This window comes from Lepisma saccharinum, chromosome 30, assembly GCF_977018435.1.
Source record: "Lepisma saccharinum chromosome 30, izLepSacc3.1, whole genome shotgun sequence".
Taxonomy (NCBI): Eukaryota; Metazoa; Arthropoda; class Insecta; order Zygentoma; family Lepismatidae; genus Lepisma; species Lepisma saccharinum.
The window spans coordinates 29118189-29134170 of NC_139258.1; the positions used below are offsets into that span (position 1 = coordinate 29118189).

General features: G+C 37.8%; 1 protein-coding gene across 3 annotated transcripts in view; it reads left to right on the forward strand.

Annotated features, from left to right (window-relative positions):
• The window catches only part of LOC145982076 (uncharacterized), a 41562-nt gene that overhangs the window by 6980 nt on the left and 18600 nt on the right, over nucleotides 1-15982 (forward strand). For 2 of the 3 annotated variants that reach the window (XM_083115671.1, XM_083115672.1), the window contains exons 3-4: nucleotides 1092-1301; nucleotides 3296-3573. In XM_083115671.1, coding sequence (XP_082971797.1) covers nucleotides 1092-1301; nucleotides 3296-3573 — 488 coding nt within the window. Of the gene's footprint in view, nucleotides 1-1091; nucleotides 1302-3295; nucleotides 3574-9545; nucleotides 10753-15982 lie in introns of those variants that run through there. The other variant, XM_083115673.1, reaches the window with a different exon arrangement.

Below are 15982 nucleotides of genomic sequence, written 5' to 3' on the forward strand. Positions count from 1 at the left end.
TGTATGAGGCTCAGTCAATAAATAACTAGGCAGAGGATATTTCACAGTACTTACGTAACGAACCTCAGAAGTATTGTCCACCACTGTTTAGGCATTTATCCCATTGAGACACCAGTCACGAAATGGCATGCTTGTAGAACTCCTTTGGCTGCTGTTGGTACCAATTGCACACATACTCCTTGATGTCATTGTCCAATTGAAACCGTTGTCTACACAGTGCTTTTTTGAGCTCACCGTAGATGTGGAAGTTGCAGATCTGGACTATAAGGAGGGTGGCTCAGGACTTCCCACTTAGCGTTGTCGTGCAATAGGGCGAGAAAGGTGACTGGGACATTTTGATTTGATTGCCTTCCTGAGCTTGTTAACATTTCACAATACCACTGGGCATTGACAGTAGCTTTGCACATACCTTGCTAGACACGGAACGCCATCTAGCGAGAAAGCGTGTGCCAAACAGTTTCGTCACACCTGCACCTCCATTTCGGGCCCGTCAACCTATTTCTAACTACCATAGTTTTGGTGTAATATCCTCTGCCTCATTATTTATTGACTGAGCTTAATGAAATACAGATCACAACACGGAATAATAATTGACAAATTTTCTTAGTCTTAACCTATGCATTTGTCCACTTATGCTGCGGAACCAAGCATCTAGCATCAATCAATTACTGCAAGGTATGATGTCATTTCCACCCACCGAAGGCTAAACTTGCAATATCTTGCAGCCAATTTGAACTTGAAATTCGGCGAGACATACAAAACACAATAAAACTCCCGTATTTCATCGGAATGATTTAAAATTTTGCAATCTTGACTTAATGAAATATACAGGAGAAATAGAATGTAAATCCAGGAGGATACAAAAAAAATAGTTCTAATATGGGAGTTTCCAGGAAATATGGGGGAGTTGGTCACCATAGTGTGAAACCCCCATGTCGCTTTGGTGTTCACTCACCGTAAGCTATACTTTGACAATATTATTTTAACAGTTAGCTTTTCAGGTCTGTACACGGTGCATGCTCTCTGTCTGTCTGTCTCTTTCTTAATTTTTTTCCACTCACACACTCACTCATGCCAGAGTGTTGTTTCAGGGAACGAATATCCAGCTGTCGTTGAATTTGCTCCATTTCAAAAGATTCCAAAGCGGCGAGCAAAGAAGCGAGATGCCAAGTGTGGTACCTTAGAAACCGATCCCGAGTATGTCAAGTTCTTAGAAACATTCCAAGAGACACAGGATGTTACTCTTCCTTCCACCCAGGATTGCTTAGAAGAAATAGAAGCCAAAGAGAGAGAATTAAAAGGTAAGCATGTGTGATCAGTAGAGCCCGGAAGTTCAGGCATTTATTTTCGTTAAAATAGGCAGGCAAAAAGGCATTTATAATGTGGAAAATAGGCACTAAAATGAAAAAAAGGCAAAATAAACCGAAAAAAGGCACATTTGGAAGTCTCTTACTTTTATCCATAATTTCTGGCAAAATGTTAAAATCTAAATTGGGAAGAGCATTTCAATTTTTTCCGGCTTGATTGCACATAACTACAAGGTGCTTTTTAAGTTCTCAACATTCATTGCTAGTCGTCTGTCAGAGAGAATGTTTTTCATAATAGAAAATGATCTTTCACGAATTGAAGCCGCTTCATTTTATGGAAGAGCATCGATTACCTCACTGATTTTTTGAAGGTTGTTAGCATAATATATAGCTGCCCATCTCGTCAAGACTGGTTGTGGAGGTAAACTAAGCTCTATCGCAACTTCCTGAAATTTTCGGGTTTGAGAGGGAGATTTCAGAAATATCTTTTGTGTTCGAAATCAACCTGTCCACTTCAGCAGTCAATCATGCACAAGAAATGTTAACCGATAGGCAATATCCTGACTCAGCATGAAATACTTTTTTCTCACACTTTTCTCCTTCAGCAATGTTGAAACATGCATGAGTTCAATATTACTTAAATAAGGCAAAAATTATTCACATAGTAAACGGAAGAAAAATAAATGCCAACAACGTTTTTTGGGAGAAAAATAATTTATATACACATTTTTTTAAAAAAATTGTCATATTTCATTGAAAAAAGCAAAAAAGGCATTATAATTAAAAATAGGCAGTGGGATCCCAAATAGGATCAGAAACGTATATCCAGAAATTTTTTATCAATATATGCAGTAGATGAAAAGAGGCATTTTGCCAAACTTCCGGGCTCTGGTGATCAGTCTTCACTGTTATGTAACCTGAATCAGGGTACACGATATTCTTAATTACATTCTTCATTATTTGCTTGAGAATAGCATGTGAACACTTGTACTGTTGAGTGTTACACATCCGTTTTCAAAATTGTTAGGTATGAAACTTAACATGTTTTCCCAAAAGTCAAAGGTTAAAAAAATTCCACGGCTTAGACCTGGAATAGTGGAAAAAAAAATTAAATATCTTTAAAACTTGTAAAAGACGAATTTTTTTTAGCATGCCATGAAGAAAGGTACAAAAAGTTTCACTTTTTTCTCATTGGTCTTCTTGACTTGAGATATTTTGTTTAACAATATTATTACATTCTTGCGGTGGTTTAGTCAGTAGGGCATCTGACTGCCATGCTGGAGACCCAGGTTCGATTTCCAGTGTGGGTGATCTGTTGGAATTTTTCCAGCCTTGTCCCTGCATAAAGTGGCTCCAGGGTTCACCCACCCGGGATACCGATGGGGGGGGGGGGGGGGGTAAAGACAGCCAGAACATGGTGCTGATAACATCACCTCGAAAATGGCTGAGATGGAGAAAGTGTGTGGCCCTTCCCCCGCATCCCCTAAATGTGTCTCCATGGCACTGTGCTGTATGCACAAGAAACCTTTGCCTGTGTTGATTTATTTTCAGCATTGTCAAATAAACTTCATTCATTTAAATAGCATACAAAGTTGAAAGCGTAACACTTTTTATTACTATGTTCAGTGTTGGAAGTGGAAAATGTTCGAGGTGGTTTGGTCTGGCCTTAAGGTTAACGTGGGGGATGTTCCTATGGTTTAATACAGCGACAATGAGACAGCAGGGTGTGGGTGCCTTGCGAAAATTTTGCTAACTGGGGGGATACCATTCCCTTGCATCCCCCTTCACTTCAAGCACCAACTATGTTATAGCATTGTAGAGCAGGATATCTACTGATTGGGAATCCTTAAATTGCATGAATTGTCATTACAGACTTGGAAAATGACTATAGTTGTAGCCAGAAAATATAACTGGTATTTCCAGAGACTGGTACACACACATCTATTTTTCACAATCATGTTGATTTATTTTTTGCCTTTATCTTATAGCAAACAACGGAGTCCTAAAAGTAACCACTCCACTGATTGAATTTATTAAACAAAGGAAAGCAGAAAGACAGAGAATCAAGGAGGAGAAAAGAGAGGAGCGCAAGAGAAGGGAGCTTGAGAGGAAAAAGTCGAAAGAGGAAGAAAGGAAGAAGAGAAAGGAAGCTAAGGAGAAGGAAATCAAGGATAGAGAAAGAAGGGAAAGGGAAAGAAGAGAAATGAGAAAGGACCTCAAAGATAAAGATTCCAAGGAGAAGGGTGATAAACAGCCTGTTATGAAGGTGAGTGTTGCCTTAAATTGGCTGAACAATGTCTGTTACAGTGTGTTTCAAGTCGTGCAACTCAAACTTTGGTCGCCTATAATATGAAATCTGTAAGAGATATTTACACTGTTTTTTCTGTAGTATGTAGCCACATCCATTGAGATATTGGGTTGATGCATAAGTTCGTAACGTTTGTGTTTTGTATGGTAGCACTGCGGTGTTAGGAGTTTGTTTAATGTTCATAAATTGGGGTGACATTGTTGTGCTTGTGAATACACATTGAATTTTACAGATTTGAAGAAAGACTGTGTTATTTATGGGCTAAAGAACAATAAGTGTCCGGTGGGGGAAAAAATACATTTCCGACATATTCTCCTGTCAGAGTCTAACATAGGGGCAAAGGCAGCGGAGGCAGCTCAAAACATTTGTCTCTTGTACGGGGAGAATGCTAACTGGGAAAGCAGGGCAAGAAAATGGTTTTGTCATTACAAAGAGGGCATTTTTGACTAAAGCGTTTCTCCACATTCAGGAAAACCATCGAGCTTTACAGACAGTTTAGATCCACGAGGATCCATATCAGTCAACTCGAGAATTACAGCTGGGAAGGAATAACCTGGCAGTGACGTCACTCCCTGCTAAGTCAGCGTTGCCAACTGGTATGAAAGAAATCATGGCATGAGTAAGAGTACGAGCAGTAAAGATCGCGGTGCAAACTACCAATCTTCAATTTAATGTTAGCACTGCTAGATGAAATCGTCATAATGATAATAATACAATGATAAATAAATAAGTAAATAATAATAGAAACATTAACATTAATTAATTAAACAATTGCTGAAAGAACATGTTATATATTATTGCGTAAGTCAAGTCAAAACAGGAAAGTGCAAAAAACTTCACTCAAAAATCATCGCCGCAAAGCAACGATGCTGTTTTGTTCAAGGAGATTCTTCCTGCTGCCTCCGCTGTGCTTTTTAAATCTGAACCCTAATTATCTTACGATCATATGCAACGACCAAGGCGAACCCTTAAAATTAATATTTTCTTGCAGTTCCTTCATCAGTTTATCTATGGTGACAACAATGCCTTTCGTGTATAAATCATGGATTGTTCGGCGCACGACTGCTTCATCAAAAGAATGCAGATTTGTGACAAGTTGCTGGGCATCGGTCGGTTTTTGCCCGGCATTGTAAAAGGTTTCCCCTCTCGCACTCGCAAAACACTTTTGTCTTTCTCCTTCAAAATTCTCCACACAGATCTTTCACTGACACCTGTCACCAGAGACGTTCTGTGAACAGCTGTTGTTTTGTTTTCATCGCAATAAAAGTACTTATATACATTTAATTCTCTTGCATTGCTGTGCAAGGGCTTGCCTTTCCTTACGCCACCGCTCATTGTACAACAATGACAAAACCAGCAAAAAAACAACTCTCTAACAAAGAAAACAAAATAGCCTGCAATCACTCGCTCATAGCTGCGGGTTGTTTCAAAAGACTAATGTATCAGTGTGGGGGTTTGCACGCCTGCCTCATCCCTTTCGGAATGTTTTCGATTGGTTTGCATGTCATCTTCTCGTCCGCTCTAGCGAATGAGCCTTCGTTTCTGGGAGGAGACATAAAGATGGGAGATGACGTCACTGCCAAGTTATTCCTTCTGCGCTGTAGCAAATGTGATGAACTATGACCATTCAACCATCGTATGATATTTGCATTCCATGGGTAAAGTTCAGGATACCGCATGCTTTAAATGAAAACAACCAAATCGGCGAGTAGGCCAGGAGGACAGCATCAATTGCACACCCACACTCCACTAACATCCAGGAGCTTGGTTGGGTAGTTATTCCACATCCTCCTTACTCCCCCTATCTTGCATCCTCGGATTGCTACCGTTTCAGCTCTCAATACATCAATCTTCAAGGAAGCTCCTTTGGTGATGAAAATGCTCTTAAAACTTGGCTTCACAACCCCAAATCAGCTGGTTGCGTTGAATTGCAAAACTGCCCCATCATTGATACAGGACAATGAAGGAAAATATGTAACTGATTCATTTATGTCTATTGTTAATCTCAAATTAGTATAAAATAAAAATACTTTTGCCACAGTGAAAGGAACACTACAAAGTTATGCATCAACCTGATATTTTTTACATGAACTGTAAGAAAACCTTGTGGTACAAACAGCCTGTTGAGAGCCAAAGTTTGCCTTGCAGCTTTGTCATTGATCAATCCATGGTCAGCACATTCTGTCCCATCACTATTTTCTGGCTTTCGACACCAGAATCTGCAGCTGTTTCCTCCAAGTAATCTCCTATTATCTTGATGATGGTGGGTCAATAATGGGAATCGAACCTTTGACCACATGCACCAAAGCTGAAGTTGTTAACCACCAGGTTATGCCTTAAATCTTTATATTCGTAAAAATAACAAAATTATAGAATTATGCACTGTCACAAGCAGCTATTTTGAGAGATGTAAGATCAGTTAAATTATTGAAAATTTTACTGATTATCCAGTATACTGATATGCTTTATTAGTCTCTGTCTCCCTGATGGTATAGTGGTAATGATATCACCTAGTGATCCTCCACTAGGACACTACAGTTGTTTGTATCTCACTGCAAGTCCAGTGCTGACTAGCATATCTGAGCATAAAGTAGACTTGAAAACAAGCTTATTTGTTTATTTGCTTGCCTTGGTTGATACCAGTAAAAGTACCGATTAATCTGCCTCATCACTAACATATGCAGAGTGATTGAAAATTCTGAGAATTGAGCATGAGTTTATGACACCCGGAATTATTAATGTAAATTTTCTTCACAGACATGAAAAATGTTTTTGGTCACCCTCTAGCTTCATATAAAGTTTTGTATTAACACTTTAATACATCATCTTGATTGGGATGGTCATTCTATTTTCGACAACCAAAAGAAAAGAGAGGGAGGGATTCTTGCTATGAACTCTGTCCTGTTTCCCTTTCTTATAACTTGCATGTTTCGGGATAATTGATTAAATCTAAATTCCACCAACTTATCAGCATTAATATCAATTGATTATTTCTTGTTGTAAGGCATGTCCAGCAAGTAGTACCACTTTGGTAATAAAGAACAAAAGAAGTTAGGTGAACATAACTTTTTTACTCTGAAAGTACATACTTTGAGCATTGTATCTAAAGATATCTGTTTGGCTGAGTTCAAGTTTCATTTTTCGCCGTAGTTTTGATTCGCAATCAATTTGACAACCTGTCGGATGGCTTCGTCAGGCATGCACTGTCTTTCCTCTGGTGCTGTGGTTCCTTTTTTCCCCCGCTTGCATTCATGGTGACGCTGGTCGACGCGGGCCTTTCACTTTCTAATGCTCCAACGTGGTTGTAGTAGTTCCTTCTTTTGCCACACATTGATATTTTGGCGCTGTCAGTTCCTGATCTTGTCATCTGCATCTGTAGGATAGGCATTCGCTTTTGTTTGCATGTGCAGGCAAGCTTTTTTACAGTTGCTTAAGATCCGTGCTTGATTTTTGGCTGTGGAGGGTGTATGGGTTGGGTGGGTATGCATATTCTTGATGGCAGGAAGCCAGGTTTTGTTGAGGTCTGCAGGAGTGGTCACTAGGTTTCTTTTGACAGCCTTTCCAATGTGGATTTCACTTGCATGATTATTTTAGTACAGTTTTATGAGCTGGTGGTCAGCATCATGCTCCTGGAGCCTATCCTCTAGTCTGCACTTCGTCATACCTATACTTGTGCTTCCACAAGTGCAAGTGATCATGTAGATGCCACTTCTTGCATTGGGGTGGTTGTTGTATCGCTTGAAATTGGTTATGTGGGAAGCTATAGAGTGGAGGGGTGTGGGGGGGGGGGGCTGGTCCACTATCTTGAAGAAAGTGTGCCAAGTTAGGACTTTTTGGATTTTCTTGGTTAGATCCAAATGCCAAGGGAAGCTGATCCATTTTTTCTATTGTCTTTTTCGCTGGTTCTTTTTTCTTTTGGTTGCATCTAGGAGGCAGAGTTCCTGTCGGATGTACCCATTGTTGATGCCAAGGGAGATGATACTGTCGAATCCTCTCTGGAAGAAGTTGGCCCAAATGTTTTTTTTTTGTCGTGCGGAGTGGCCAGAAAGGTTTTGAATGTATTGTGTTCCAGGGTTGGGTTTTCCTGTATATGTTGGTTTTGAACTTGTTATTCTTTGTGCTTATGATTGAGATGCAGGTACTTGAGTGTGTTGTCCTTAGTACAAAATGGATATTCGACTACCGTCTCTGAAGAAGTATAATGAGTTTTTGCACAGACAACTTGCACGAAAGTTCATGTGCAAATGTATCATAACAGGTGATCTTGGATGGCACCTGTGTATCCTTCAGCCAACAGACTGAGGACAGAAGCATATGATGAGGGTATACCAAAACTTGTCTCTTGGTACGATAAATGTGTCAATCCCATGGGTGCCTATGTAGAAAAATAGCTCAAGGTATATACATTCAGAGTAAAAGGTTTGTTCAGCTAACTTATATCGTTCCTTTTTTTATCATCAAAAAATGGGTACTACTTTTTTTTATGTGCCTCGTAGTTTTAGATGACTCAGTTCAATTGGTTGATTAATTTTTTATGTGAGGGAGAGATGATATATTTAGTTCTCCAAGAGGAAATTAATTTTTATTATTCTATTCACTGAGTTTTAAAGGGACCATAAATTATTCACATAGTAGGAACTATTTTTTAAAGTTTAGTGTACAATGTTCATACAACTTATTTTTTTTAGGAATGGGACAGATTACCGTATTTACGCGTGCATGTATAATGCTCACTCTGGTTTTGGATGGGTAAAAGTGACAAAAATTATATCTCGTATATAATGCGCAGTACAATCCAGTTTCAAGAAATGGCTTTCTTAGTTGTAGGTGTGAATGATGTCATACCTATTCAATTGCTCATTCCTTCTTTTTTCAAAATATATACCGTTTCTTTCCGTGACTAATGTAACATTTATACGAGGCACATTCAGGACCTTCCAAATAGCAGTTAGCAGCACAAGATTTCTTCCATTAAGGAATTTACACTCTCCATGTGTGTCATATTATTTGGCCAGTAATACATTTTCAATATCTTTTTCCTTATGTTTTCTTTCATCCAAAGTACCATAAAAATCAGAATGTTTCTTCATTTTTTGATGAACTTATGTCAACCGTATTTCACATTAGTGTCGTTATCTTTTGTGGAATACTGTTTCCATATTCAGAAACTGCAAGATTCAAGCTTTACAATGATATATAACATGATACGGTTCCGTAAACATGAAAAATCAATGCAAGTGTCCCAAAATCATGGAATGACCCTGTATGGTTTCATGTTGGCTGTCTGAATTATTCTGTGCATAATACGCACCACAGTTTTTTTGGCCAAAAATTTTGGAAAAAAGTGTGCATTATACATTAAATACGGTAATCGGTATCACCCAATATAGGCATATTGGTGTGTCAGTAAAATTACCGATTATTTTACTGATCCGTTACATCTATAAATATCTTATAATTTAGTGTGAAATTCCACCATTTCGGTATAATTTTTATGGATAATCTCCAAGCCCTACTTTAAAAAAAAGCAAATGTCTGAATATGGAACTTATTTTGCACTGCAGTTACCTTGAAACACATTTATTAAGGGGGTAAATGATCCATTCAGGTTCTTCAAGCACATGGAACTTTATATCGTATCGGTAGAATATCAGTTATCAGTTTTGGTAAATTTTATATCAGTAGTTTATCGGTATCAGCCAAAATTTCATATCGGCCCATCCCTAATTTTTATTATAACAATTCTTATTTGGTACCTTGAATTTTTGGAAAGTTGGCCTTGGAAAACCTGGAATTGGGCCATATAGTACCCACCATGACATGTAAGAATCATGGCAGAAAGTTTCCAGTAGTAATACCTAACATTAAATCCTTGTTTTTCCTCTTGTTCATATCCAATACCCATTCCCTGTATTCCTATCCTTTTCCAGACCTATGGCGACTGTGAATCTGACAGCCAAAATGTGAACTCTTCTGACTCACAATGGGATAGTAGTTCAACGGAAGAGTCGGATAATACTTCATTATCTGATAATGAGCAGTTACCGTCAGTTACTTACAAGCCCTCATGGAAATACTCAAATGTCAACTATCAATCCAAGCATACGAAGGATACGTTTTCTATAAAATGTGAAGAGATTTACAATAAAGAACAGACAAAGAAGTTGAAGGATGTTCTTAAAGTAGATGCATACACCAACTGTACAAGGGATAGAAGCTCAGTAAGTACATATACCAGGTTGTCTAAGTTTTCGTATGATAGATTACCCACACACAGTGCTGTCAAAGGATTTGAAGGGCAAACTCATGCGAATAAGCAAAATCTCTGTTCTCCGGAGAGTTGTAAGGAAAGAGCATCTTGGACAAATTCTGATCAAAGTAAAAGAGTGCCCTTGCAGGAGTACGGATCAAAGGAAGGCTTCAGGCATTGTAGAGGTGTTGGCAGAGGAAGCCTTCCTCCATTCGACAGGTCATCTTCCTGTGTGGTGAGGGGCAAGACCAGATCTTTGAAACCGATCGAGAAAACTGATTCTGTCGCTCCTCAGGTGAATACATTTATAGCGTCAGCTAAGGCACCTCATTACTTCAGACAAGGCATGTCGTTCTCGGTCCCAGGGTCAAGAAACATTTTTGTCAACTCAAAGTTGTTGGAAGCAACTAAAGACGTAACTCCGGCCCGAGGTGCGTATCGTTCAAAGCCGAATCAAGGTTGTGCCAAACAAAATAGGCTGTTTCCAGCATCGACCAGCGAAAGGATGCCAGAATCGGGCTGGATGACTTCCTCATCTTTCTTCAAGATGTTCACAGCTTCTAAGACGTAAAGGGTTATCTGTGCTTCAGGGTGATAAATATAATATTAAAATTGATTTTCTTCCATTTACTTACAAGAAGAGTCTTATGCAAATTCACATATATCTTCAACTATAATGATTAGCAAAATTGAGAGAGACTTAACAATAGCACCCAAGTAGTTTATAGTTTACATTGTTATTTTTAGGGAATGGTGAACTTTGTAGGTAAAGAGTGCAAGAAAATGGTGATATCTATAGGAATATAGAAATGAAGAGCAATAGAAAAATGTATATTATTTATATAGTGGGCAACGGAAATGCACAGAAATTATCACTTTTATATATCCTTATTTTACTATGTACATGTAGGTTTATTGTTCCAAAATACTATCTCTAACACAGGCCATTGATACTCAAGAAATTTGGTTAGATCAAATGATATGGTGTTAAAATTTAATTATTTCAATAGTTGTTTTTTTTATGTAAGAAATATTCTAGTTTAAGAAATCATTACTAAAATTTTTAATGTACAAATGATGGATTCATTTTTATACCATGTAAGTCATTATTTTGCTATTAATGCCATTTTACATCATTTTCTTTTCTTTCGTAAATTGTACTTCAGTTCTGCATTAAATAATCTGTAAATTTTGTATAAAATTGATATAGTTCAGAGTAAAGAGAGCCTGTGTGATACAATTACACATGTGTGTTTATGTATAAAATTTTCTTTCATTGACAATTTTATTATAAAGCAATGCTAGTTGTTTGCCTAGTCCTAATAGGATGAATGCTTTTAGAAGATTGTTATCCTAAAATATAATACATTAAGAGTTGTAAAAGTCATCACAATCTCACCAAGGTGATCAATATATAACAAAACAACTCATGAAAACAAAATACTTATCTGATATCTACAGCATTGTTTTGTGCATGTACTTCCTGCATTGGATATAGATTTGTTCTTTAAGCTGATCTCGTCTTCAGGAGTCATACAGTAGGTCTTTACAGATCATCTGTGTAACATCAATATAAAAAATGTACTTTTTGCTGATTTTCTTCATTTGTTTTCACATGTATACACATGTTTCTTGGTCAAGTTTTCAAATTGATTTTTGAGCATCCACTGTTTACTGGATTTATTTGATCTACTGTTCCAATCCTCATTGTTTTGTAATTTGTAATACATTGTTTAGCTCATTCACGTGTGTATATGCATTCAAATATTGCATTTTCGATCTATAGGGTTTCACTTTAAAAATAACCATGCAGTGAGACAATGAGAATACTAAGTCATGGCCTCATCTATTGCCACACCTTGAAATAAATTAAAATTGTGCATTTTTCGTAATACCCACAAAGCCCAAACTCCAAAGAATATTGATAAAGTTTTGTGTGATACATACTCACATTGATAGCTTTGATGATGATGGCAGATTTAAATTAAACTACAAAAAATAATTAAAAAATTGTAGGATCAACTATGCACTTTACATGACCTCCAAATGGTTTAACTCCTAATGAAAGCAAATACCTTATATCATGAAATATGCCTGCCATCTACAAGTAGCTATGGCTAGAACACCTCAGTGGAATACCAAAGGCCTGAGTTCAATCCTTTTAGAACCATATATTTGTATGCATACAAGTCGCTATCGTCTAAAGTCTAAGTTTAGGGGTGATCGTAGATAGGCTATGACAGCCGTTGGTCACTCGCTTGCTAAGCGAGAGGAACGTTGTAGGAGAAAGGGTGTAGCCCTGAGGAACTACGTCTACACTCAAACTGCAAGGGCACTAGCCCCGTGAAATAAGAACACACTGACATCTATTTAAAAACACTACCCTTGACTGAACCGGCAGGGTGAGGAAAGACACAAGGAATATTCGTTTACCTGTAGCGCCGTTGGAAGTTCTCGTCCTTGGAGGTCCTTGCTTCGATGTGGTCCTACCCTGTAACAAATCACAACTAGGGAGCGTAACTCGGTTTCTCCCAAAGCTTCCCTAACGTCAACGTGATTTCTAAGCGATTACAACAAGATAAGGAAATCACATATTAATGTCGTTTTGAGATATCCACATCCATTTTATCACAACTTTTACAAACTAACTAACTCTCTGGCATCACAAAACCCGAAGGTTCAACGCCGAAGCAACATAAAACCTCCACCTCTTTCTGTCTTGCACACTCCCAATCCAGTTATTACTATCCACACCAAGTTCTAACAGATCTATTCTAACATTTACCTCCCATCCTTTTACAAACAAACAAAAAATAATAATAAAAACATATTTAAGCTTCTTTATTGTCAGATGCAGCAGAATTCACAACATTCTGTACAGTAGCACTATAAAGTTATTTTTTTCAACACTAGTACGTAATTAGTGTATTTGGAAGTTAGATTTCTATCTACTTATATTAAAAAAAATATTTGTAATTACCTCTAAAATATTTTGCTTATGTTCAATCATACAATGGGCATTATAGCAACAACAACAGGACACACACAGGTCTAAAATATTGCAGTTTTCTTCTAATGTAACAGCATATACTACACTTCTTTCTCTAGCGCATGGCTGCAAGTTTTAAGTTTCTACTTGCATTCAGTGCAGAATACATTAGAATGCTCACCACATACATTTTTTTACACTTCACGCAAACAATTGCACTCTTTCTGTTATTATTACGGGAACAAAGAAAGCATCTCTTTCGCTTTCCTTTTGTTGCTATGGGGTCATCAGAACGAGCAGCAATCACATCACAACGTAAGAGAGCTTCCACAGTCGACTTGGGTTTGTGCTCTATTTTCCATGTTTGGTAATGTCAGCTGCATTGCTAACTCCTTCAAAAAATATCTTGTGTTCTTCTTCACGTCTTTTCAGTAATGAGGATTTTGCTCCACAAAGAGAGTGAATGCATTCAGTGCGGCTATATCCATTACGTTCATCCACAGTGCAAAAGGCCAACGACGAGTTTTCCGCTTACATGAATAATTTCTAACCACCTGATCCATTTTATCAACACTGTCTTTTGTTTTATTGTAAGAACATATTATTTCTGGCTTTTTCTTCTGAGAATGTCCTTGTATGGCAACATTATGATGCATGGTAGTCAATAAGATAACAGCCCGATTCTTCTTTGGAACATAACTTACTAATGTGAGGTCATCCTTGAACCCAAATGATGATGAGTAAACTTTCGTTCATGGTTTGGCTTCATTGCTGTTGGTATTTGAGGTTTGTTCCAACTCAAGTTAGCCCTTTCTGAAGGAGTTCCTCAGCTAAAGGAATGGTGGTGAAAAAGTTATAGAAGGTAACATTTTTGGATAAGTTGTGCAATGACTTCACTAAGTCCATCACAATAGATTGTCCCAGATGTCTTTGTACAGGTTCTCCCTCCTTCCGCTCTATGTATATACTGCCATCAACAGCATAGCTAAACAATGAATCGCAAAGCCAGAAATTTTTTAATGCCATACTTGGCAGGCATATAATGTTTGAACAAACATCGTCCACGAAAAGGATGAAGTTGTTCATCTACAGTCACACTCTCGTTCAGTATGACTTGTTTTCGGCACATCTGAATAAACATGTCCCATACATGGTGAAAAGCAGCCAATTTATCAGATTGTAGGCGAGCTTCTCTTGTCCTTCTATCATCAAAGCGAATCATTCGACTTATATCTTCAAATCTGTTGACAGACATGCTGGCTTTGTACATAGGATTTGAAAGTTTATCAAGGAATATTTTCCTTGTCTCCATGTCCCAGTTTTCTCAACACCTGCTGGTAATAAAATGCCAAAAAATGCATTTAGCTCAGTAGTAGTAACATTTGCCAGGTTTTTTCTTTTTGTGAAGCCATGCGTGTCTCTTCAAAATTTGTGCAATATAATATTTCATCACATATTTCTTCCGTAATAAAATACTCCCATGCATCCTTTGGCGTGGTAGTTATAGTACCTGGTGCAGGTCTAGGGGCATTGTGAAGCACATTGTGTTGACGAGTTTGTGCAAAAGGTTTAGGAACAGAAGACCGCATTGTACCATTTCTTCCGGTCAAAATAGTTGAAGCAACAGCTTCTGAATCCGAAGAAAATGTTTCATTCTCACCACTGTCTAATTCATTTTCAGCTCAACTCGATGTTGCGGAGCACATGTCCTGGGTGTTTTCGAAGCATCCTTCTGCATCACTGTCCTGAATACTTTCTTCAGAGGATAAAACTCCCTCTTCAGCAAGCCACTCAGAGACAAATTCACTAAAATTACCATCTTCTGGATTCACAGAACGCTCATTCTTCCTTTTTTTAGAACTCCTTGTCACTGGTTGAAACAAATACCTTGAAGAAAGCTCCAAATCTCCAAATCACACTCATAGGATGAACACTCAACACTAACACTAACCTGCCATGATTCAAGTTTTCTATGCATCATTGATATTACATAAAATAACTTATTTTGCAGCAAGAAAGGTGACAAGTTGTAAATAATATTGGTGATGCACAGCAAAAGGGCTACCGGAAGATACATGACAAATAGTATGTATTTCTACTTCTTACAGTAATGCGGCCAAATAGGAGTATATCGCTTTATAGACGAATATTATGAACTAGATGTGAATTTGATTTATTAGCGCCATCTATGAAGCACCTGTAAAAGCACGATGCTCAAGTTGAACGAGAGCAACATGCATTGCTATGACAGAACTAGTGCCTAACATTACAAAAAATGTATTATTTCTTGTTGGGGTCTTAATGACCCCATGTATGGAAACATGGGGTAATGATACAAAATAACAAAATTCACAAAAATTGTTATTGGTACGGGGCTATAATTTCGTACGTTAAAAGAATACATTCAGATGTAGGATGTCATGAACACTGAAGAACTGATGCACATTTATTGTGTCAGAAGGTGCTTTAATATCTTATGTGGGGTTTGAGAGATCCCACAAATGTGTTCAATTATTACGATTTAACTTCAATGTGAAACAGAAAGCGATTCAGGAGCTTACTACATTCGCTGAAAATCTAAAAGCAACTAAGAAGGAGATTTTCTCACGAGACCTATTTAAATGAAATTCGAACTATTGGCCGTTAAGACAGTTGACTTGATCGCGTTCTTTGGCAACGGCGATTCTGATTAAAAATGCTGATTTACTGATTCTCATACTGTGTCGGCCTAATGCAATGTCAGCGGTTGTTTTCCAACTTCGCTGAAGGTCGCTGTTGTGATTAGCTTTTAAGAAGCTCTTTTTCAATGCTTCAGTGGGACCCTTTTTATATCATGATTAGCTTATTTATTTATGATGCCAGAGTCCTAGGTTCGACTCACGCCTGTGGTGTGATATGCTATGCACATTACATCAGGTGAAACAGCTTTTCTTAACATTTTGCTTTTTGGGGCCTTATTTTGATCCTATGAGCTCTCAGATTTATGACATTTTCTATCTATATCTCTGAAACTTTGCAGCACAGATTCAAAGTTGTCACTAATGTTTATTTTTCTCTTTAATAACTAGGAAAAATAAATATGAGTGGGGCCATGAAACTATGGTATGTAGTTGCATAAGTGCCCCAAA